Source organism: Trichosurus vulpecula, chromosome 5 (genome assembly GCF_011100635.1).
Source record: "Trichosurus vulpecula isolate mTriVul1 chromosome 5, mTriVul1.pri, whole genome shotgun sequence".
Taxonomy (NCBI): domain Eukaryota; kingdom Metazoa; phylum Chordata; class Mammalia; order Diprotodontia; family Phalangeridae; genus Trichosurus; species Trichosurus vulpecula.
In genome coordinates this window covers 270,340,649-270,366,374 of record NC_050577.1, presented here as the reverse complement: position 1 = coordinate 270,366,374, position 25,726 = coordinate 270,340,649, and the positions used below count along the sequence as shown (strand labels likewise).

Sequence of the window (25,726 nt, the reverse complement as noted above, 5' to 3'; positions counted from 1 at the left end):
CCTCATCAGAATTCATACCTCTCCCTGAACTCGGTTAGTATTTATCTTATTTATACCACACATCTTTGTGGGTAGGGACTGTCAAGTTCATCCCCATTTCTCCAATAGCACAGTATCCCCCTTGGACCTTAGAAGACACTCAGTATCGAGGTTCTGCATTCCTCCGGTTGTGGCCACCATAAGAGACAGTGAACCCTTTTAGAAGACCTATTGGCTTTCTGGGAACTGAGACATGAGCAATGGGTGCAAGGCTACATTTTTAAAATATCTTTAAAATATCTTTAAAACATCTTTAAAATATTACTCATGATACAATTTGAAAAGCAACCATTTATTAGAACCAATACAAGAGTATGAAAAGAGGGAGAAAAAGAGGAAGGTGGTGGAAGGGGAGAGAATGAGGTCTGCATTGGATGTCAGTTGTGGAAACACATAAATGCCTATTTTTAAACATTTACATTTAAAAGGTGTAACATACACAATTTTCCTTTAAAAAAAATTAGCCAGACTTGGCCAAAATCAAACCAAGAAAGCATACCCCAAACTCCCCCACAAAACAAAGTCCATTAAAAATTCAATCTCCCATTTTCCATCCAGACATCTGGCTCCAAATTGTGATCCGATCTGCTTTGGATGGTAAAGAAAGCTACCATGAAGCCTGGTGCCGAGAGATGCGTCAGCCTCCTGGGCCGACCTGGCGCCCAGTCTGGGGGGATAGCTGGGAGGGGCTACGGTGCCAGTACTGAAGTTCTCATTCCTGGCCTGTGGCAGCTGAGCACTCTCCATTGTCCAGACTTCCCACGAGCTGTGCTTGGCATTTCCGATGCTGGGCGAAGAGTAAGGAGAAGAGTCCGTGTAACACAAAAAGGAACATGTAACAGCAGCAAGGGGCCAAGACCTTGTGCTTTTTCGTGGGTTACAGATCCAGGAATGAGGGTAAGGGAAGGAAAAAATGGGTCTTGTTGGTGACAGGGACTGGATGAGCCCCCTGAAACTGAGAAAAAGCAAGGCCCATAAGCCCATGTCTGGGAAAACAAAATGGGGCCCAGAGAAGCCATTCCAAACCAGACCAGTAAAAACAACATCAGGTCCACGTTGTGAACCCTGGGGAAGAGAGATAATAGATGCTGAATATAATGGCTTGGATGAAACATTAGGGAGCATCCACACTCTAGTTTGGGAGTGTTAAATGTAACAATACTCTAAAAATGGTTATTTCCAATGTGGCAATATACACATTCTTCCCTTACATAGGAAATAGGAAGGGGAGGCACACAAGATCCCAGGAGGAAGCTTGGGAACGGATTCCATAAAGATGGTGGTAAGGATGTTGCTGTCCTAAGATCAGATCAGTTGTAAATGTATGGATATAGTCAAGAAAGAATGGAATCAAAACCGCTGGGGTCATTTCTGCTCCTGGGGCAGCATGGGCCTCTTTTCTCAGACCATGGGCACTAGAATCCAAATACAAGAGAAACACCCCCACCTTCTCTGTGGAAAGACAAAGAAAACAGCAAGTGCCTCCCCCTCTTACAATTCCACAATTATTTCTTGGCTATTCGACTCCAACATTTATGAAAACACTGTCAACATCTGAATTAGCAGCTTTGATGAAAGGGTGACTGGAGGGACAGGGGAGTATGGGACACACAGAAAATTGGCTTGGGTTGCTAAGTCATTCCACTCTTGGAGACAGTTCAATGAGGACCAAAGCCTGGGCCAGGCTTAAGACTTCAGCTCCCAGCATCCTCCACCCAAAGATCCTAAGCACTTTTTGAGCAATTGGCAATGCCTCACACCCCTGTGAGGTAGGTCAGTATTATTGCCCCCATTTAGCAGATGGGGGAACTGAGGCAGTGAGAGAAAATGACTTGCCCAAGGTCATCCATTATGAGTCAGTTGAGGGGGGTCAGCAGACACCAGACCTAGCATCCACACCCAACTCCTGTGCCACGTCCTACATGATTAGGCTACTTCCTAGAGTGGGCCTTGGACTCCGAAGGTTTGCATGATAGCGATGTGTGCAGGTATACCTCCCTTTGCACAAAAGATGTTCTCAAACAACAAATATTGAGCACCTACCGAGCACCTCGGACAGGTAAGGAGCTAACGGGCACAACAGATTAGTCCTTACTCCTAAGAACTCTCTGGTAAAGCTGTGCATGGTTTTTTAGGAAATCAGTATTTTAGACTCAGCAGGTGTTGGGTTTTTTTTTTCTTTTTTTGCCATTTAAAGAACCCTTTGGTAAGGGGAAAAATTACTGCCCTACCCCCATTCAACTCCAATTTATTTGCTTTTAACATCTACCATTTACGATCAGGCCTGCTTAAATCAAGGCAAACCTGCACCAAGAATTGGGGGCAGGGAAGAGGATCGAGTCACTGATTCTTCAGGGTGCTACAGTGAAAGGCTGCAGGATCAGAAAATCATGTGCTAGTCAGAAACCAATGGGTGAGAAGATGCTTCTTTTGAGAGGGAGTATGAAGAGCTTGACAGTGGTGGTCTCTGCATTGCTCTGAGCTACCAGGTCCTTAAAGAAGGCTGGCATTGTGAGTCAGATCTCTGGACAAAGTTGAGCATGGCAAGGACTGCAGCAGCCAACACTGTCTGTCCTGCTCTGCCCCCACCTCCTCTGAGAAAAGATACTTTTCTTTCTGTAACATCTCACCTTCAATTACTGTGGCATTTTCAAAACAACTAAAGATTAATAGTATACAAACAAATGCAGCTTAAAATGGCTTAAGCTGCTTTTAAATTTACTCGGGGTCTTTGACCTAAATTTGTTACAGGGGGTTATCTGGTCCAACCCCTTCCTAAAACATGAATCCTGTCTACAACAACTAAGATTCCAAGTGGTCAAACAACTTCAACTTAAATCAGTGATAGGCAGCTCATGAGTTCATGAGGCAATTCATTTCTCCCCAACTAGATACAGTATCTTGTTTCATTCTTTCCTTCTCAAGCAATCATTTAGCAATAGAAAGAAGGTAAAAAGAGCAGCTATTCTTAGTTCTTCAGATCAACTTCAAATGTCGAAGTAAGAAATCTTATCTATGGTAAAAATCTTATTTCCATAGGTTTGCTTTAGAAATAAATGTTCAAACTTGGAACACCAGGGCCAACCTCAAAAAAGGCTGTTAACACGTCAAACTCAAACCTAGCAATTCAATTACACTTTAACTGCTTTGAAAAAAAGGATGAGAATTTCTGTCTCTTTAAATTCCTCAGCATCCAGCTGGGGTTTATAAACAATGGATCTACTTGGGAAACACTAGTTCCAGAAAGGTCAACCAACAAATTCTTGCAAGATCTGGACACGGACATTTTGAGTTGGGTGTTTGAAACAAGGATGACCTAGCTGGCTAGTTTCAGGCTGTGGGGAGGATAACACCCCTTACAGAATGAGCTGTACTTACTTAGGCTTGCACCAGACCCCATGGGTCACACCCCAAAACAGAGCATAACGAGATGGGAAGTTCATTGGATTCAATTTGGCCTAATTTCTCGATAATAGTTTCCTATTAGATTTTCCGATTAATACTGACGGCTCTTACTGAGCCTGTGATAATGAGGTTTTGATCTATTGTGACATTAATGACCACAATCAGTTGACTTTGAAACGTCTTAATTAATGGCTCTTTCTGTGTAGGCTGCCTTTGAGCACAGGTTTCTCCAGTGATTGCCCTCACCTTCCTCAACACCTTGTTTCAAAATTCCTTCCCTTGCTAATCTCAGAGGCGATAGGTCCTAGGAGTGCTGCCTCCCACAAACTAAGGGCTAGATGGAAAAGACTGCTCCAGGAGAAGGCCTGAAGCAATATGAAAACAAAGATGGGGAGAAAAAAGGCAAAAGAACATGCATTCACGGTGAGGCAAAAACCACCACTTAGGGAATAACCAGTCACTGATGACATTTAGAGCAGCAATGACACAAGCTGACGAAACTTATTTTGATAAAATGAGGTAGATTAAAACCCAAGAAATTCAGCTGAAGAGAAAAGAAACTGGAAATATTTTTGCAACCTTCACCCATTCAGAGCAAAGCAGCTTACTTGTGGCTAATCCATGTTCCCATTTACTCTTTCCTTCTTTTCAGGCCTTCTAATCACTCTTAAAAATTCTATTAAGGAAAGGAATTTTTAAAATAGCTCTGGTAAAAGATCTGCCAAAGAACAGAAGTTGTTCTAGTTATCTACCAAAGGGACACACTCAACTATTCAACAAAATAAATGCTTTTTTAACAAGGATATCAGCTCCAATGAGGTTTGGGGAAATCTGGCAGTTACTGAGCGTCGCTCATATACAAAGCATTATGCTAGGTATTATGATGGACACACAAAAAATGTGGGACCAAGTCCTTGTTTGTAAGGAAATTCTACAAAATAAGCATTATCTATCCAATTCTGCCCTGAATGACCCTAAGTCATGGAGGTTCAACTGTATCAGGAACTCCTTCAGTCAAGACCCTAAGCCAGGGACAAGGTTAAGGACTCCCATTTCACCAAGAACTGTTAAGTTCTCTCTTCCAGAATGAAAACATCTAGCCTTGAGTTACCTTTGTGTTTTAGAAGAGAACAAATAAATCACTCCCAGATATTAGTCTATGACCAGCTTAGCACAATTGAGAAGAACATACCACTTATGAAAAAGGCCAGTATCTTAGGCTGAATTCCTGGCTGGGACAGCTAATGTCCCTCTATTCAAGGTTACAGGCCTTGCTAACCCCTGACACAGAGCCAACATCTTGCAAAGAAATATATACCACTGGTAACAAAGGACTAGTCAAGAGAATGGATCAGTGCAGATCCATCACCATGTCTGGAGAAAATTAAAAACAAACCCTCAAAATGTAGACTCTACTGACAGAAGGTGAGTGACTCAATTCCTATCACTGCTGTTCAAACCAGAATCTTCTGACTCCTGAATACTCCATCTGGTCCATAAGGCACTTTTTCATCACCTCAAAACCCCGATGAGTTAGGCCCTGAGGAGATAAGGCCAAAAATACCTTAAGGAACACACGAAATCAGAAATGTGAAGAGTTTCTCTACAAAGAGTGGGAAGGCCACTGAACTTTGTCTCTCTCCCTGTAAAGGAAAATACCAAATGCACTCCAGCAGCAGCTCTTGGTCCAGACCACCAGGAATCTAGGGCAGTGCTACAAATGGAAAGACCTGTAATCTGAGAAGTGAACAAAGCACACTACTCCTCTGTGCTAGCAGTGGGGGAGTACAGTCAGTGTGATGGCAGGGCAGACCTGTTATGAAGCTTCTTCTAACCTGTAAGGTAGTCTAGACAACACTTTAGTAAGGTTGGCAAAATAGTTTGTTTCCTCTAACCCCAAAATTAAGCCCCCAGACAATTAGGAAATTACTCCCCTCTGCACCCCTCTCCCCCCCAACAAGCCCCTTGTCCTAACTCCCTTACTAGACCTAGAGAGACACCCACCACCTGCCCGGCATAAACATATAGATTCATGTTCCCCCACAGACAGATTTCCATAAAGACCCAAGTACAGGGAATTAAGAACAACTATCACATTTTGGAGGGACCTAGTCTTACCACCTAACTTACAGCTACTCTAAACTGTAGTGGTTAAAATTCATCATTTTCTTAGGGTCAAGAAACACACAAGCAACAGGCTTCAAAGATTCCTAATGCATTTGACACAAGTGTTTATACATGCACAAATCTTTATGATTTGATCTGCTGAGAAGAGATGACAGCAGGGTGGCCTTCATTAGAGGAGTGAATAGAACCAGTAAATAAGGTCAGGTCTTTCTTAAGATGCAAGTTAAGCACAAAGGGGAGGTGGACCTAAAAGACACAGCCTACAATGTCCAGACATTCTCATGATTCACCCATAGCTTTCCAACTAAGCCCACCTGAGGGGGAAAACCACCAAAGCACCAAATTGATGCTGATTCAAGCTGCAGTCCCATCTGAGGACCCCTCCCTTGGCTATGATGGAACATCACTCAAGCCTGGACCTCTAGAACCACAGCAGACTTGTGGCTTACACTGACTCCAAAATCAACTAGTATCATTGAACATATTAAGAAGAAGAAAGAAAATCCACCCTCTCCTTCATGGCTTCTTAGTGATACCAACTATGTGCCCTTCATGATGACATAAAGGCTATTAGGGATGATAGTACCTCAGCTCTGGGGATAGTAACTGCAAAGATGGATAATGTGGCATCAAATGTCAACAGGCTCTGATCTCTGGAAGAGAGTTGACAAAATCCAGGCAGACACAACCTTCTTGTTATGCCATGCACATCAGGGAATCCCTGCTCCATAAAGCAGTAAAGACCTACGGCAACATCTCAACTCTGCCAGCCACCAAGTGCCAGCCACAAGAAAGGTTCCCAGTTATCAACCAGCAAACAATTAAAAGCCTGAAACATGTCATTAGTGACAATCTAAGAACACACCATGGACTTAGATCAAGGGGGCCACCTTCATGGTCCTCTGCACAGAATCATGAAACTAGACCAGAGGGATTAGGCACAACTCAGATGATCTAGTCACAACTAATCAGTTTCATATGAAACGTACTTTTAAAAATTCATAAACTGCTCTTTTAATAATTTTTAACATATCTGTCACAAAAGTATAAGGAGAGAATAAAAATGTCTCTGATTTAAGATAATCTGAGTGTTGGGCAATCATGAGGCTAGCAGCTTCCTTGGACAGACAGGACTGGATTTCAGTACAGAAGGGGGAAAAGGATTATGTTGCTCTTCCTGAACTCAGGGGAGTTGGTTCTATTACTGCTGAGAAAGTTTAAGCTCTCAATACGGGGGCCATCTGCCTATCCTGTGGCTTAAATCAACTGCCTCATCTCCTTCCAAATCCCATTTGGGAGGAGACTGGGAGATTTAGAAGTTATTGGGAAGGATCATGATTTTTGAATGACAATTCCAGAGTCCAACAAATATTTTTAACATCTAAGACCTGGGCATGAAAATATTTAAGCCACAGCTATTAACTCCTCTGAGGGCACAGGATTCCAAGGAAACATGCTCCTACTTGAAGATACTTTCTCAAGGACCAAGAAAGCCTACACCAGCTGCTTTACTTAAAAAGAAAGAAAGAAATCCTAGGGTGGTGGGCAGACATCTGCTACTGAAGCTCTAACAGCAGTCCTATAAAAAGAGAGAAGGGAGGCTGGAGCCAGTCACCTAGCCTGGGGCTATGGCCTCCCTACATTCCTGAAAAACCAGTTATCACAGAGCTAGGGGTTTAGGGGTGGGGGATTAAAGCAGTGCTGGCAAAGATCCAGTGTAGCACTGGTGTCTAACAGAAGGAGAGAATAAGCAGGAATGAGGAAAGGGGCAGGAATGAAAGTAGTGAGGAACACTGCATGACCTAAGAATCATTTGTCAGAAGTAAAACATCAGATTCTGATGAACTTTTTTATAGGTCTCCTATAAGCTGTTCAATTTCATTCAGAAGATTCAGAAGATCACCTGACCCAACTGTTGTTGTCAGTAGCAAGCCCAGAGGTAGCCCATCTACTCAGAGGCTTTGGCCTACAGATTCCTGCTCCTAAGGAGTAGGTTAATCAATGCCCATAGGTACCTACTGATTGCTTCTCAATCATCTTTCTTCCTTCCCTCCTCCCAAGTCAAATATGATCAACTCACAATTGTTCTTGTGCCTGAATTTTTTAGGTCTTTGCTGTTCAATGGAAACAAAGGGAGAGAAGAGATGAAAACCTTTGGGTCACTGGAGGTACAGAGTTTGTGGATTTCTCACCAAATCGCGCCACTATGAACAGAAACACTTTCCGGTGACCACCTCAAGCATCATCATTCCTGTCTATCTGGTTGCTATAGAAAGAAACACCTATCTTCTTTACAATTTGGTACAGTATGGTGTTTGGGATAATTTATACAAATACACAGAACTCAAACCAGTAGCTGAACTGCCAGGTAAATGAGTTCACAAATACTATGAATCAATGCATGATTTGCATATGATCTGAAATCTATAGATTTAGAGAAATGTATCTATTTCCCTTTACTCTGAACAATCTAGCAACAGTAGAACGTTCCTGGCCAGAGAGCTAAGTGTAAAAAACCAAAACCAAAAATAGCCTCAGGGGCAGCGGATCCCTATTGAGTTAAGACTAATTCTAATATTTATTTATATTTCTATGGAACTAGGACTGTAGTTAGGATCCCTAAATTCTTGCCTTTTCTTTACTTGATCTGCTAAACCCCAACCGCAATCAGAAAAAGAAGCAACCTGTTTCTTAGGCTGGGAGGAAGGAGAGAAAGGTAGGATCAGGATAGGACCACACTATATCAGGAAACCAAAGGGGAACCTATTTTGATGGGAAGGGCAACAGGAAGTTGTGTCAAGATGCAAATGTCTAGCCACCTTCTGCCCAGCTAGTTCCTTACTAGGGCAACATTCCAGAAAACAAGTGAGGAAATCCCATGAAAAACACATAAAAAATATGAATGGAAGCCAAAATCATAAAGTGAGGATATCTGGAACCTTAAATATGATGCATCTTCATAGCTGGTGCTGTAGCCAATGGCTCTTCTCTGAGAGCTTCCCCTTTATCCACTTTGATGATAGTGTGTGGAGAGAATGGGGTGTAAAAGAGACCTAGCTTCCCTAGGACTGCATAAGGAGAACAAAGAGTGCTAGGGGAATGGTTTGAAGCCTCTTTGGTAGTTAAGAAGAAAGCTTTGGGAGGCTACAAGAAAGAATTGGCAGTGATGGGGAGAGAAGGGGGGAGGAGGACGGAAAGGGAGGGAGGGAGAGAAGGAGAGAGGGAGAGGGAGAGAGAGAGAGAGAAAACACCCAGGATCTTGGCACAAGCACCAGGTAGTCACTCACACCTACATAAATACACAGTCCAGATAAGAGGAAGGGAAGGGAGTAATATATATACTGCATGTTAATAAAAAAAAAAAAAATGAACTAGGTTTCCTCCCCATCCACATGCACTACAGCTAACAATTTGTTAACAATCCTGTCACTTTGGACTTTTTTTTTTTTTGCGGAAACAAACAAAGCCTGCTAAAAGACATGAGTTTAGGGGTCCGAGGTACTTCAAGAAATATTTTTGTATTTTTCAGGGCCCTAAGTATTTCTGTTGGGAGGTTGGGGAACAGGGCCCACACAACCTCACTGGGCACACTGTATTCTTGGGGGTTGGAGAAAGCCTAGCAGGTAGGTAGGTGCTAGTGGCTTTATAAAAACCAGGCAAAGTACAGCCTGCAAAAATCTCCCAAATTCCCCATCCTATTCCAACACCTCAATTCTGAGGCCTGTTGGTCATCAACACACTGAATGAAACCAAAGCAAATAACTAAAATGATCATCATTGTAACAAAACCCTCAAATCCAATCCTGAAAAAGATCAAGACTCTAAGATGATTAAAAAGTTAAAACATCATCTTGGGGCAAAGGTGGGGGTGGGGATGGGGGTGAGAAGAGAAGGAAGGAGTCAGGGCAAGGGGAAGATGGGGTGGATTACACACAGTATGTAAATGGCTGGTCTTCACTAGAGACACATCATGAATCAGACCATCATTTATGTTATGAGAACCAATACCAACATTTCTTCTGTGTAGCACAGTAATAAGCACATTTTTTTTTATGGATGTGTTTAGGACAGAAGGGGCAGTGGGGCTGGAAGGGGAAGAGGAGGCAGTGGGGAAGTGAATGTGTTATATATACAAAGAGAAATGACAGAAGCCACCCTTGCTTTAGCTCTTGGCTGTTTCTTTCTCTTTGTTTTCCGCGTCCTCAGGATATGCATGCCACGTCAGTCTCTCTTCATAAAATGCTATCACAATCTGTGGGCATTTTACATTGGCTTCCTTTGCAAGGACCAGGTCAGCTTCATCAGTGTCTTTCCTAGAAAGAAAAACAAGCTTGAGGATACTGACAGAATAAGGATCCAAACAAGGTCTGTGCCAATGGCGAGCCAACTTCACAGAATGAGATGTGACAACCCCCATTTTGTGAATAGGAAAATGCGCTTCAGCAAGGAAAATATGACCCCTTTGTCCTATTAACTTGAAATACTATTTCAAAGTGGGAAATTCAAGAAAATACATTCCAAACATTTCATGAGTCTTGCATTGTACCTAGTCTCCAGGGAGAGGGAAGGAAACCCAGGGCTGTTTGCAAGTGAAATTCATGGCTGTTCAAATGAGAGAAATGAAAACTTCAAGCTCACTGCACTTACAACCTCATCACAACAGACTTGCCCCAATAATTAGAAACAAAGAATTAGGCCTGAACTCCAAATTGTATAGTTCATACTGAACATTCATCATTTTCCATCACATAGGTTGTGATCTTTTAAACACAAGGCCAACTTCTAGTTATTAGAAGGTTGATTAACTTACTTGTGGATCACACCCTCCTTATGGTCATATTAAAACTATTTACTACCACTACCAGAGGAAGGGGTCATGCAAAACAAAAGGAAATAGAAACACAATTCGGTCAATAATTACAATTTTTCAGCAATTCTTATAGTATCTCTCTTGGAATTAGCTAAAATGAGATTTGGGTTAAACATGAATTTCGTTCCCCTACATCCCGGACAACCCTTCTCCCACTGCCATGGATAACCAAGAGCTAGCTGCAGTGCCTTAATATTTGCCTTGCACTGTAATCATGAGTGTCAGCTGGAAGGCCAGCAAATGACATACTTTCCAGGAAAGAGGTCAGGGAGAACGTAGACATTTGTGCAGAAGGAACGCCTACTTAGGGCAGGGATTTTAAGTCTGGACTTTTGAGTAGAAAAACTAGTTAATTTGACTTAAAAACCACAGGGAATAGATGTGGTTGAATAAGAAGGGACAGTCTCTACCAGTTCCTCTCCATGGACTACAGCAGCTCTTCAAACACAGGCCTCTTGGTAATTTACTACCAGCTCTTCCATCAGATAAAATATTAAGCCTACTGATTAAACCACTTTTAAGGTAATTAGCTTCCTTCGTGGTACTCAAGCTGGAGCCCTCCAATGTTTAGAGACCAGACTTCATCTTGAGCCCAGAGGACTTGGAATCAGAGAGAAGGCAGCATCCCATAAGGGACGTATCATAAATCACCTTGTATCTCTGAAGCAAAGCTGGAACAGAGGTGAGAGGAAGTACTTCACTCTCTCCTAAGAGCCATTCCCTCTTCCGGATGGGATAACTTTGGACAGTACTGGATTTAATAATGCTGATTGCGAAAACAGTTGTTTTCTTTTTAATCTCATAATTTGAAAATCTCTTCCTTAATAATGGCTAGAGGCCTCAGTCAGCCTTGGCTTCTCCAAGCCACACCAGGTCTCATGATAGAGTATGACATATTCTGATCACAAAAAAAGACTAGTTACATAATACTACATGAGTAACAATATCAGTTACCCTGGTAAATAGCACGTGCTCTACTGGAAAAGTTTGTCCTAATAGTGAAGCTGGAGGATTGCCTTTTTAATATTCCTAGACCAGAAGTGCATTGCCAGAAAAAATAGGAATCAATTTAATTTGGGGGACTCTCTAAGAACATTTAAAGGGTTAAGGATCCCTGAAGATAATCAACATTCTTGAGTTCAGAAATGCTGAATGTTGCTCTATTTTACGTATAAATTCAAGCCTGTGACAAAACTTTTTCTCTTTTCTCTCTGTACCCCTAAAACACAGGACCATGCCTGTGATACAGTGACAGCAGAGACTCAGTAAATGCTTGCTGAACTAAAGAGACTCAAACTCTCACCATTTCATTAGGAACATTAAGTCTCCACAGGAATCTGTTGCCCCGATGATCTTTTCTGGCTCCAGTCCTCTCTCAAAGCCCCGGGCAATATCATTGCTCTGCTACAAACACAAAAGTGGAGGCATTACAACTTGGGTGAAAGAATACCACCGATCATTTCTCTGATCCACTGAGAGCAACCTAAGTTAAGCTGAAGACATTTTCACCCGCTCAAATTATTTAAAACTTCCATTTATAATTCTGGGAAGGGGCTTCTTGATTCCATTCAGTTGTTTTCAGTCATACCCAACTCTTTGTGACCCTGTTCGAGGTGTTCTTGGCAAAGATACTGGAGTGGTTTGCCATTCTCTCCAGCTTATTTGACAGATGAACAAACTGAGGCAAACAGCATTAGCTGATTCGTCCAGAGCCACAGAGTTAGTTGAACCCAGGTCTCCTGACTCCAGGCCAGATGCTCTATCTACTGTACTACCTAGCTGCCCTCAGTTTCCATTCAGTAGATCCCTACTGAACATTTACTACTATCTCTAAGGGGCTGTGCTCTGGATCAATGGTCCCTCTAGATGTACTATGGATGGTACTAGGACATGAAGCCATTTTATAAGAAGGCAGGGCTACCTTCAAAAGGTAAGAGACAGGTGCCAAATAGCCCTCAATTCCTCTAATGATAAATTTAAAATGTATTATCGATGAGCTCCCTAAGTTTACTCTCTGCTACATGAGTGCCTTTTATTTGTTCTACAACTATTTCCTTTAAACATCAAGCCCCTTAGTTTGAGCATTTTAGGATGTGAAACAAGGACCACCTCCCTTTGTGTTCTTGAACTTTCATCTTTCCAGAATGAAAGGTCCTGATGAAAAGTCATTCCCCAATAGAGAAGAGGTCAAAGGATAGAAACAGTTTTCAAAAGAAAAAAAATGCAAAGTGTCAACAACCATGTAAAAAAAACCACTCCAAATCAATAATAATAAAAAAATTAAATTAAACATCTCTGGGATTTCACCCAAAAGCCATCAAACTGACAAGGATGATAAAAAATAGCCAATGCTGGAGAAGCTGTGGAAAAGTAGAAAAGTCACTTCTCCTACTATAATACTGGCAGAGCTGTGAAGTAGTCCAACCATTCTGGGAAACAACCTAGAATTACACAAGAAAAGTCACTACACCGTTCATATCCACAGATTGTATTTACTAGGAAAAGACCTCGCCTCAGAGCAGGACTTTTGTTTGAACTGATAAAGAGGAAAAAGCAGAATCAGATGAACAACATACACAATAATGTATACTAAAAAACCTACCAGACAACAGAAAAATCAGATTAAATGCAATGACCCACCTTAGTTCCAGGGGACCAATGAGAAAATTCATTTCTCAACAGAAGTGGTGGACCACTGGTGTGGAATCTACTGTCAGACACAAATAATATCTGCCACTTGCAATATTACTTTTCCAACAGTCACCCAACAATTAGCTGTACTAATATAAGAACGGCCACAGGATTTATGGCACTGAGATGCAGAGGAACTCACCCTCCACACCTATATCTTATTACACTCCATTCCCTCTGTGTCTCACTGGCCCCGGCCCCGGCCCTGGCCCTGGCCCTGGCCCCCTCCTGCTTCAGAACTTATTGTCTACATTCCAGGATGGAGATGGATGCAGAGTAGGAGCGATGAGGTCACTGTTAATTCACTAAGGGATTATTCGGAGTTGTTCTCTCCAGTCTATCCTCAATCGTCAGCCCTAGTTGCACACTTGGCTGTTAGGAAGTTGATGGTTGAAATTCACAGATCATGAATTTTTTAAAAGCTCATTTTCAAGTCTGTTACAGGATTATAATTGTTAACCTATTGAGTAGCAACATGTAACCAGATTTGAAGAGCCTACCTGAAAAAACGAAATCTCTAGTGCTTCATTTTCATAATAAAATCTTTAATTTGATACTCATTTCTCCCTCTTCTGGGAGAAACAAAGCATAAAGGATTCAGAGGGTCCCAACAGAACCCTCGTTTGAGAAGGAAACTCCATGGATCAAGGGAGATGCTGGCTCTTAGAACATAGCTCTTTTTTTTTTGGGTGGGGGGGGAGGAGTGAAGGGGAGAAAGTTCCCAGATGTGCACACAGCTGCTCACAGCTGGAATGCTGGCACAGGGACTGAGCTGTAAATCATAGCAGGCGGCTGAAAACAGTTTGCCACATAGGGAGGGAAGGAGAAAAAAATGGAAGAAAAATGTTCAAGCTGCTAAAAAGGAGTTGAGGCGAGGAAAATGCTAAAATCATCACACAGGCAGTAATCTTAAATCAGGCATAATGCCGACTAACAAATTTCTTCTGTGGTGGTTTAAGGAAAGAAATGCAATCCCCTCCTGTACCTTTAAAACATACACTCGCCGATCATTCCAGCTGCCTGCCATGTGCTAGCACTACTGAGAATGCCGCCAGGGGCCCCCAGATGAGAGGTGAGAAGCAGAGGATGCTGAGGGTAGTTTTCAAGGTCAGCTCCATTCTGAATGTGGTGCCCTGGCCAGTGGCTTGAGGCCAAGCCATTCCTTTTAGTACAGCCACACTGGGCTGAGAAAGCAGTGGCTGCCAATCAATGGCTTGTTAAAAAGCTCAGAGCTAGGCACTTTTTGCTCCCTAACTTTTCCAAGCCTAAGACGGGTTATAGGAGAATCCCCCCCACTCTGCTCCTACCTGCCATGAGATATGAAAGATGGAGGAAAAAAGTCACAAAACTTCCCTTTCTAAAGAGAGAAGGAAGACACAGTGAAGTCCCTAGTACCATGCCACTAGGATGTTCAAACTTGTTAGAATAGGACAAGTATGACCCTTCAAATAAGGCAGTATATAAAGAGGGACACTTAACCCATGGCCCATTCCTATTTGCAGAGCCTCATCTTTCAAATTCATTTCAATTCTGGATAAAGGCGATCTCTTTTTCTGTCCTACCAGGAGGCAAGAATTACTTTGGTGCTTATAATAAAAGCCATCCAGTAAGGTAAATTTCTACCAGATCACCTAAAAATGCTGAGGGCTACAAATGCCTAAGAAATGACCTTTATTACTTTCTTGGAATAAGAATTGGTGGCTCTGTAAAAGATACCTGCCCTGCTCTTATCTAACCACATACTCAGAGTAACAGAGATGAGGACAAAAAGACTTCAAGCAATTGCTTTCTTCCATAGAATTCCCAAATTAGGAAGCTTTCACTATACTTTACTTCCTTCAAAGATTGCTAACCAAACAGAGTGCAGATCTATGTAGCTATTAATGGAGGTGATATCAAAAGACTTAGAGGAAATGAACAGATAATGTATTTTATTAACCAGGAGGGTGTCATGTCTGTCCTTTGTTTTGGGGGAGTTTTGAGGGTGGGAAGTGAGGGAGAAGGGCAGCGAAGAAGAGATTCATGCAAAGACTAGACTCCCGTCTCAGAAATTTTAAGATCCTAAGGTGTATAGAGCATGAGGTCAAAACCCAGCTTGTGCTAGCTAACCAGGGAAACTGAACAGCTAACTAGATGAAATTCAGGACTAGGCAGAGCCAAACTGAAACAATATAACAAGAACTCCTGGCCTAATAGTTAAATAGTACCATAATAATGACAAAGTGGGAAGGTGAGCAGAGTGACATTTCGGACATTTTCAAAGCCTTTTCCCATCATCAAAAACTCACCAACCCATACCCTCCCTGGGACCATCATATTCTGCCTTCTACGGAAAAACAGCCACTACAAAGAGCTGTGGCCAAACGGGACCACAGTGTCTCTTCTCAGCCAGAAGGGGGCGCTAGGAGGAGACAAGATTCCTCCCTGAAAGCTCTTTGTTCCAGTGTTTCACCCTCAGCCAGGGATTCTGGGAAGAGAGCTAACAGGGCCGAAATCAGATCCCGTTAAACAAGTTCCAAAGAGAAAAGGAAAGAAAAAGAAAAGAAGATGAGATGCCAGCTCACCTCTCTCTTTTTTTTTGACTTGATCTCTTCAGCGCTGTTGGCAAAGCTGGATTTTCTCTTGGTGCTTTCTGACTTCTCCCGGGGCTTGTTGTTTTCACCTTCCTTCATCTTTTTGTACTTTTTCATAAACTCTGAGATCAATTCGGGGCAATCCAGGTTTTTCTCAGGCTCCCAGGTATTATGTTCCCTGGGACAAAAGGGAAGGAGAAAGAAAGCAAGAGTGAGAAAACTACCATGACTGGTGAAGAGCTGCTGCAGGGAAAGGACATGATGGTAAAATGTTAGCCGCTTATCAGCGGCAAATCGTGTCTGCGCTCACACCATTGTCCCTGTGTTCATCAAGAAACACCAATAAGAGTTAAATCAAAAGGACTGTTAAAGGGAGTGGTGATCAGCCTCATGGAGTATGATGTGAAGGGGGGCTGGGGGGAATTCACACTCTCTGTCACGGTGGGCTTTGCATTCTGTGGCGCTGAGGGAGCCTGAGTAAGATTGTATGCTAGGAAAATCAACATAATAAATAAGTTCCGTCAACTGGGGCTGGGGTTGTTCTGCATGATGAATTTTTTGCCTATTGCCCTGGCAAAGAACTCTGGGCACAGGAGCTCTGAAATATGTGTTGAATTGAATGCACAACTGAGAAATAGTCTCCACCTTTCATTTAGTTAATAAAATTCATGGTTCTGTCCCAAAGAAACAAAAATCCCACATATAGTTAGTATTTGAGAAGTATAAGGAATCATCAAGGTAAGTCAAACTAGGCATTTTTTGTTTCCCCTAACCAAAGCTAGCATAATAAACTACCATCACTTTCCTGTATCGAAATCGAAATCCACACCTAGTTTCCACTAAAAGGTTGTTCTTGGGTGTTTCTTTGAAGAAAGTCTCTATTCCCAGTCTAAGAAAGAATGACTCTAACCAACACAGGTTAAACAGTCCCATCCTACAGGCAGGAAGTATTGAATATACCCTGTGGGCTCCAGTAACCAGGCTCTTGAAGGAAACAATATAGTGATGCCACTTAAGAATCCCTTGCTAGCTTTGCCCTATGGTACAGATAATAGCCTAAGAACAACAAAGAGTTCACTGAGTTCAAACCCATTTCAGAATCACTTGGACTGATTCTCCTGGTGTAGACTAAATGTACACTGAATCTCCCCTCCTTAGTTGTGAAGGTTTTCCCCATAACTTCCCCCCAAATTCAAAGATCTTAAAAGATGTTGATCATTCCCAGAGGAAATGATGCATCAGTACGGGACTTACCAAGCATTACACAAACCATCAGGACAAGAAAAGATACCTATCTGAATGGGCCCAAATTTCTGTTTTTGAAAGACTACCATATCTAACCAGTCTCCTAAAGAGGCTACTGACAAAGAGTTCACCAAAGACCTTATTTATAAATCCTAAACTTTGCACAATCTCTGCATTTTGTAATCTTTAGAAAACCTTAAGTATAATTGCCAGTCAGGGTGAGGAAGCTTAAAAAAAAAAAAAAGCCTACCTCCTCTACCTTTATCTAGGTCTGAAACATGGTATAGAAGATTCATGTCCAAAGGTTTCAGATCACCTATCAATGACTTCGAATGCATTTCTATCAGTGTTCCATTGGATTCATAATTATCCTAAAAATACCCAGTTTATGTTTTAATTTGTATCCCATAGTATTAAGTGTCAGACAATTTAAGCAACCAAGTTACACATTCACTCAAGCCCTTTATTTGAAGAAACCACCAGTGAGAACTAAAAAGTCACCCACATCGTTACAGCAAGATAGCATCTTACTACTCTCTGTTCCTCCAGGGCCTAACGTTAATGAGTAACTACAAATGTGGCAATGAAAAGAGCCTTCAACTTGACATAAGACAGACTTGGGGCTGAGTCCCAGATTTGACTCAAAAAGGTATGTGACCAGAAACTAGTCCCCTCACCCCCTCTGAAGTTCAGTTCCCCTCTCCCTTTATAAAATTGACAAAACTCATTCCACAGAGTTTTTGTAAAAGGTAGACCATTTCTCACTCTTGAAATTGGGGAGTTGAGGAAGTATGCCTACAGCGAGGACAGGCTTCAGGGGAAAGCCAAGACCATACAGGCGCTGCCTGGTGGGAAAGGGAATATCTCCCTAGATTCCCACCCATTTTTCTCATGTGCACCTAATATTATGGATTGAGTTCGTACAAGCACTAAACTCATGCTTGAATCTCGTAGACACAAAAGGGACGTCAAACAGCTACTAAGTCTGCTACTTTTAAAACATATCTGAGGGAGCATGGTAGAGTAAAACTCCCAAGTACAGCTGGAACTAGATGAAAATGTAATTGGGAAATGTTTAACGAAATAACGAATCTGTTTCTCTTTGAGTTTGACAACTCTGGTAGAGTGGAGAAAAAGTAAGCCAGGAAGTCAGGAAGCCCTGGATTCCAGTCCTGCCTCTGACATGTCCTGGTGGTATGACCTTGGGCAAGTCTGGGCATCCATAAGACTCTTCAATTGCAAAGAGGGAGCTGACCCAAATGGAGTTTCCTACACCAATGAAATCAAAGCTCCAGTCCCTATCCTTAAAACATAAGGAACCATGTCACAGCCACTGCTACAAAACCTTCAGTGACTCCCTATTGCCTCTATGATGAAGCACACAGTCCTTAGCCTTTAGGACTCTAAGGTCCTTTCCAGTTGACCTCTTCCACCTTGGGTTTTTTGCAAACGTGCACTCCTCTGCTGCTTAAGTCAACCCCCAGCTTCCTCCACAATTCAGTTTGGGAGCAAGCCCTTTCTGGATGCTCCTGTTAACCTCACTCTCTCCCTCCTTGAATTACTCTGCATGTACCTACATGGATACAGGTTAGAGCCACCTAACTGAACACAAACCCCTGAAGGACCAGGATTGTTCTGTCTGTGTCCCCAGTACCTAGAGCAGAGCCTCACACAGAGCAGATTCTTAATAAATATTTGGTGAAGTGAATTTTCACAACTGGCAATGGCTCAAGTCTTTCCTGAGGTTGAAGTTCTTTGGCTTTTAACGCTTACCCAGCGATGGCTATAAGAGAGCTTGAATCTGTAAACTAAAATGATGTCTGGGAGTTTAAAAATATTTTAAAAAAGATGACCATCTAATTCAGTAATTTTCCAACATCTGTAAAATGGAGCCAATGGTAACTTTGCTTTATTAGGTTAAAATGAACATCTTTATCTCCGTAGTTGTCCAACTGAATAGTGTAGGTCAAATTCTAGAACTATCACGGCTTTCTCCAAATATGAACAGGTTTTCTATTTGGTTCACTGAATCAGTTCCCACTTAATCAAGTTAAGGAGAGAAATGTTGGGAGTTTCTCCCTCTGGAGTTCTTCATCATTATAGCAATGCGTTCACCCATAAACTCCAGGTCATCAGGCAGGGCTCAGGAAAAGGGTAATGGTCAGGAAATGCCTCAAGGTTGCTGTTACCTTTCTCTAACCACACATCTGAAAGCTGCTTGTCAAGCATAAAGAATCAGAACAGGGAGGACATCTGCACCTAGGCCTGGATGTCCACCTTCTCCAGTCAGAAGAACAACTCCATTGCCTCTTTACCCTCCCTCCCTCCTTTCTTTCTTCTCAATACTTCAGGCAGCTTGAGGGTCAGGGGATCAGATATCTGAAATTCAAAAGGATTTCAAAGACTATCCAGTTCCATTCCCCCCAGTTTACAGATGAGGAAACTGGGATCCAAGGAGGTTGAGTGTCTTGTCTAAGATCACGTAAGGCTAAACATCAGAGGTGGGATCTAAACTGGGCTCCTCTGCGTCCAGAAGCAGCGCTTTCCCCAGTGAGCCTCGATATTCCCCCCTCTCTTCTGATTCTATCCAAAGGCTGTAGCTGATTGCTTTGGACAGTCTCCAAGGACTCTGTATAAGACCTCATGGTTCCTAGTCACGTCCAATCAAGAAAAGTGTCTACACCTACCTCAAGTTCTAGTTCTCTTGTAAGTGGTGCCCCCCCCCTCCTGGAAGAAGAACAGTTTCAATATAGAGTAAGGACAGATATTGATTCAAACATTTATGGATCACCTAAGAGTATGCTAAGTCAAGGGAATATATAAAAATTTGGAGATCATGGCTGCTTGCCCTCAATGGAGGTTATAGTTTAGTGGGGGGCAGGAGAGGGGTTGTTAGTGGAAGGAAAGGCATAAAGAGAGCATTTTAAGTGCATAAGTGCAGCATAAAAACATTCCCCAAGCTCTCATAACCAGAGTTCCTTTAAAAAGAAGAGAATAGCAATCAGTTCAATTTAACAAGCACTTAATGAATTGATAGGTAGGCACCCTGCTAGGTGCTGGGGATATTAAAAGATAAATGGGAAAAGGAGAGAGGGAGGGTCAGGAACACAGAACATGTACAATAAAATACAAAATCATTTCCAGGGAGAAGGCACAAGGAACTGGAGTGATGGGGCAAGGCTTTCTGTAGGAGATAGCACTGGAACAGAAGTATGAAAGACTAAGAAGTCTAAGAGACAGAGGTGAAGAGGGAATAGTGTGGTACAGTGGGAGGGGTGGTACAAGGGGATATGGGTTCAAATCCTGCTCGGGCCACTTTGGGTAAATCACTTAATGCTTCTGAGCTTCTGCCTTCTCCACTGCAAAATGAGGGGACTGGAAGAGATGGTTTTGAGGTTCTCTCCAGTTCTAGTTCCATGATCCTAGGAATGCATTCTAGGCATGGGAGACAAGTTAGGGTGCAAGGATGGTACAGCAAGGTGGCCCATTTGGCTGGAACATAAGGATATGTGAATAAGATGAATATAAAATAACCCTGGAAATGTAGACTGGGGCTAGATTGGGAAGGGTTTTAAAAGACAAGCAGAAGGGGAGTTGGTATCTGGTTAAAGGCCAGAGGGAGCCACTGGAATTTCTTGAGCACAGTCAGACCTACATTTTAGGAATTTTGAGTTGCCAGCAGTGAGGAGGATGGACTGGAGAGAGAAGCTACCGGAGGCAGAGAGACCAGTTAGGATTCTACTGGAAAAGTATAGAGGAGATGTCTGAGAGCCTGAACTAGGCTGGTCAGGATGTGAGAGTTGCTAGATCTGTCTGGATCTAGAGGAAAGCTTGGTAACTGACTGTCTATGAGGCCTAAGAGAGAGGGAAGGTTAGAACATGGTTGTGAGGTTGGGAACCTAGGTGACTGGAACAATGGTATGCTCTCAAAAGAAAAAGGGAGTTAAAAGTGGGGAAAGGTTTTATGGAAAGATAAGCTTTGTTTTAGACATGAATTTGAGACACCTATGGGATGTTTAGATGAAAACCTCGGCAACTTGCCCTATGGCAAGGTCTAGAACCATTTTGTCTACAAAGAGCTCTCTAGAGTGAGTTCAAATTAATTTTTAAATCACCTGGATATCAAAGATTTTTCCTAGTGTTGGTTAAATAGAGACCTCCCTACCTGAACTGACTCCCCATTCCCAGCAAAGAAAAATTCCTCATATGGTTATCTTTCTCCTCAAAAGTTCATAGTACTTAATACCAGTTATCATTTCAGAGGAAACTGTGGCACTCACACCAAGGCTGATGCCTCAAGTGAGCTAAAAAAAGTAAAAGCAGATTCTTTTGATTCCTAGTCCGACTTTCTATTCACTATACTCCCTGACTCCCAGCAATTGGGGAAAAGAGGACCAAAGAAACCTTTATCAATGTAGATCCCTAGGGCACTAATGTCAGACAGACAGAGAGAGAGAAAGAAGGGACTTACTCAGAGAAGCCTTTCCACTTGAGTAGGTATTCCACTTGCCCCTTAACCACGCGTCTGTCTAACACCTTCTCCACGACGTACTCCTCCTCATCCTCTGAAGATGAACTATCAGCTGTTCGCTTGGTTTTCTTTCCCATAGCGCACGATGTTTCACCTGAAGGACTAAGGCCACCCGGTTCCTGCAAATGGGAAGGGCAAGGCAGTTAGGACCCACGGTGAGGGCTTATGCTTTTTCAATCTCTGCCTCCAGGGAAACTGAGCAATTGAGTCTTGTGTCTCTAAACAAATAGTTTCAGAGATGAGCTCTAAGAAGTCCATTGATAAATGGGTTAACTCCAAACAACTCTACCCTCAAACCCTTTTCTCCAAAATTGTAATTAGAGGTTACCATGGGCCCTGAAGGCCAGCCTAATCAGTCCTCAGTGGCTTATATTCACCCAAAGTGAACACTCTTGCCTATTTTGGTGCCTAAATTCAAGCCAAGAAACTAAAAAAAAAGTACATGAAAAACCTGCATTCTGAAAATTATGGCCTACAGACCAGATCACCTCAAAACCTGCCTGGGGCAACTTAAGCCATACTGCATTTAAAGAATGCAATTCTTTAAAAAAAATTAATGCCACAAAATATAATTTTTTTCCTACTCTAATAATTTTGACCAGGCCCTTAATTTTAGAACAATGGCTCTTTAGCAATACAATTTAGGGACTTCCTTAAGCAACCTAAGTTTGTTTCCCTAGGGATATTAACCTACAAAAGGGAAGTTGATATCTCAACACCTCTCTCTACCCTCACCTTTCAAACTCTGCAAACCTACCTCCCCTAAGTATGGGAGAGAGGGTAAGGGGGAAATGCTTAGATATTAGACACAGGAAATTAAAGGAGAAGATGATGATCTATTTAGTAATTCCAAAGGCTAAACCAGTACAAACAGCTTAGGAGGCAATTTTCCTCTCTTCAAATGAAGTTAACTCTTGAGCCAAGGAGGAAGAAGAGAAGACCTCCAGTCTGAAGCTTCAACATGGGAACTAGAAATACAGAGAGGCTATTCATAAGCTAGACTCTAGAGTAAAGGTACAGCAAAGGAACACAAATAGAAATATGTACTCTAGGTGGTGTTTCAACAGAGAATCAAGTTTTTAAACTGCCAGGTCATATCATCATCATCATCATCATCATCATCATCATCATCACCATCACAATTTTGGGGTTTCTATTTGTGTTAAATGGTCCCTACTGTTTGCGATAAGGGTTAGTAAGCAAAACTATTCCCTTGGCAAAACTCCATTTTATCTTTGCTGTCATCTTTAGAGGTGCTTCTGTGTGCTCCAAGAAAAGCAAAATTTCCTTTCTGGCCGAAAGATCATTCCAGAAAAGTGGAGAGGACAGCTCTTAAGGGTTATGCTTTAAGACAGGATAATCATTATGACTTGAGTTGACGAGGGAAAAAAAGCAGGTAGCTGTGGAAATTGCTTTTATGAATTAGTTTCAAATAAACAAAATTAAGGAAGAAGTAATCTATGTATAGTTAGAAATTACAACTCCTGGGATTTAAAAATCCAGCCCAAAAGGAGTCCTGGTTTGCCCACAAATACTCCCCACCCAGCATTGTTCCTAGAGTGAAACTCAACAGAGTTTCTTGCATACTGGGGGTAAGAGAAGGTGGGAAGGGAAGGAAACGAAGAAAAGGAAAAGGGAGCAGGGGCATTTAAAAATTCATTCTCCATCAGTTTGGAAAAGCTCCTTAAGCTTCTCCAGGGAGAAATGTGGTTTATTTGAAATAAAAAATGACCAATAAAAGCAAGCAGACACCGACCTCAGCAGAGACAGGAAATGTCATGTTCCAGCAGAGCACCCCCCTGCTCCCCCCACTCACCTTGGAATTTCCGGGAGCATGGCAGTTTGGGTCAGAGCGCTGGGGTTAAAACCAGCTCTGTGTTTAACTGCATTGTGGCCACGGCCTCTTTTTGCCTCACCAGGGAAAAGAGGGATTTACATTTGTTTCGGTTCAGTTTGAAGAGGGAGCATTGAGAAAAAGCTCCCCTTGCACATTCAGGCAGTAAAGAGGCCCAAACGGGGCAAGAAGAATGATGGCCCCCTCTTTTACCTACCGGATCTCCCCAGCTCTTTCTTTCCCTCTGGGCTAATAGGAGGGGCCTCCCCTCCCAGGTCTGGGGCCTGGCGGGGTGGCAGCTCCCCCGCCCCCACCCAGCTGTCTAGGCGCCACTGCGCAGCTGCCACGGTGCGTTGCCAAGGCAACTGGCAGCAGCACTCGAGGGGGAGAGGCGGTCGGAAAAGTTAAAAGGCTGAACTTTCCTTTTCAGTAAAAACTGGGAGGAGAGGTTGGCTGGCGCCTCCCTGGGCCCCAGGCGGCAGGACTGCTTCAAGTCTACACCTAGACTCTCTTCAGAAAACAAGTCACCAAATCAAACCGTTTGGAAAACACAAATTTTTTCGTCTGGACTTTGGGGGAACAACCAACCAAATTTAAATACTTAACGGCTGGCGTAACAAGCACAGCAAAGGTTTGCAAGGACTTTCAAGACATTCTCACTTATGCCTCACAATTACCCTAGAAGGAGGAAGACAGGAGGTTTCACCCCCATTTTACAGGCAAGGAAACCAAGGCTCAAATTGGGCAGGCCACTTCCCAGGGAAAAGTGCTCCAAGTGGGATTTTCAAAGCTCAGCTGGGGGTAGGGGCAGGGGAGTGGGAGGGTCAGCCCTCGAACAACTCTCCCTCCCACTACCGTCCTCTCCCGCCCCCGAAGCCAAAACCAGGGAATTAAAACTGCTGGAGAGAAGGAATCTTAAGTCTGAAGGGGTGTGACTCTGGATAGGGGAGAGAGACAACCTTACCGCTGCTCTCCTCTTAATCTGACCCCATAGGAGGCTTTCCAGATCAATCATAGGATGAGACTTATGAAGCAGCCTAGGAGCCCAAAGCCTATAATTTACAGATGAGGAAACTGAGGCCCACAAAAGTTAAATGACTTGTCCAAGGTCACAAAGACAAAAATGGCAGAGCCATAATTTGAACTCAGGTCCCATGACACTAATTAGGTTCACTGTGAAGAAAGAAAAGCTAAGGCTCTTAATACTAAAAAATAAACCTTGGATTTACCACTTTTCCTTTGGTTAAAAGAATCTGGTTATGTTAACTAATAAAGAAGGAAATGAGGGAAAAAGAAGCATTTATTAAAGCACCCATTATGTGTCAGGCATTGTGCTAAAAACTCGACAAATGTTATCTCATTTAATCCTTAAACAGCTTGGGAGGTAGGGGCTGTTATCTTCATTTTACAATTAAGAAAGTATCCAAAGGCAGAGCTCAATCCACTGCTTACCTAGATTACTTACTATGAGGGTAAAAAGTAAATCTTTCATGTACAATCTCTGGTGTTTTCTTTTGGCTCAAGGCTATGCTTCTGAAATCTTAATAAAATTATTAAGAGTGGACAAACACATGAGAAAAGGAAGGCCAATGGAGACAAAGAGGAAAGAGAAAAACACCAGCAAATTTGGAATTCTATAAATCATTTCTCCTAGCTCTAAAGAATCCATCCTGTGGACCCCTGAGATTCTTTTGTGGCTCACAGGCCCTGTCTTTAGAGCAGGAAGATGCTGCCAGAGTTAGAAGGGAAGGAAAGAAAAGGTATATGGACAATAGAAATACTCAAATGTGAGGAATCAGGGGCTGGTGATTACTTATTGAAATTGTTAAGAAAAAGAAAATTACTCTGGGGCATTGCAGAAATGACAAGATATAAAAAGGAAATCCATGGAATAAAAATTGCAGAAGTTTCCACTTAGCACAAGTCAAGCGATTGTACCAATCTTGCCTTTTCTTACTAATTCTTCTATAGCTTTGAGCTGAGGAATGTGGGCAAAGCACTGCTTTAGAAATAAGAATTATTAACTTGCTATGTGAGTACAGTGAGCCTCAGTTTCCCTACCTAGAAAATGAACCACCTGTTTCCCACTCTTTCCTTCCCAACAAGGCAATAAGTTTAAATGAAAACCAAAAGGCTGAAAGAGAAGAGTAGGGTAAGGGTATGCTAGGATCCTGTTGGAACAGCAGCAGGACATCTCTGACCTTCTAAATTCCAGAACTGCTAAACTACATCACATGCTGAGGGGTAAAGTAACCCTTAGAGCTAAACAAATAAAGGCAGCAACAAAAGAGGAACAACAGTAGATTTGGGAAGTGAGGCTCTTTGAAGCAGCAGGAACTAATAAGCCTTCAGAGAACAAGCCCAGGTATGTTCAGATCTCAAAGGCAAAAACACTCATCACCAGTACTGGA

General features: G+C 42.5%; 1 protein-coding gene across 4 annotated transcripts in view; it reads right to left on the bottom strand.

Moving 5' to 3' along the window:
• Positions 1-312: 312 nt before the first annotated feature.
• The window catches only part of CBX5 (chromobox 5), a 40,500-nt gene continuing 15,086 nt past the window's right edge, over positions 313-25,726 (bottom strand). Inside the window, exons 1-5 of one of the 4 annotated variants that reach the window (XM_036762081.1) lie at positions 23,533-23,633; positions 21,422-21,600; positions 15,697-15,883; positions 11,745-11,845; positions 313-9,884 (exon numbers count right to left, since the gene is read on the bottom strand). In XM_036762081.1, the coding sequence (XP_036617976.1) occupies positions 9,734-9,884; positions 11,745-11,845; positions 15,697-15,883; positions 21,422-21,558 (576 nt within the window). In that variant the 5' untranslated portion in view covers positions 21,559-21,600; positions 23,533-23,633 and the 3' untranslated portion in view covers positions 313-9,733. Of the gene's footprint in view, positions 9,885-11,744; positions 11,846-15,696; positions 15,884-21,421; positions 21,601-23,297; positions 23,634-25,726 lie in introns of those variants that run through there. The other 3 variants (XM_036762082.1, XM_036762080.1, XM_036762083.1) reach the window with 3 other exon arrangements.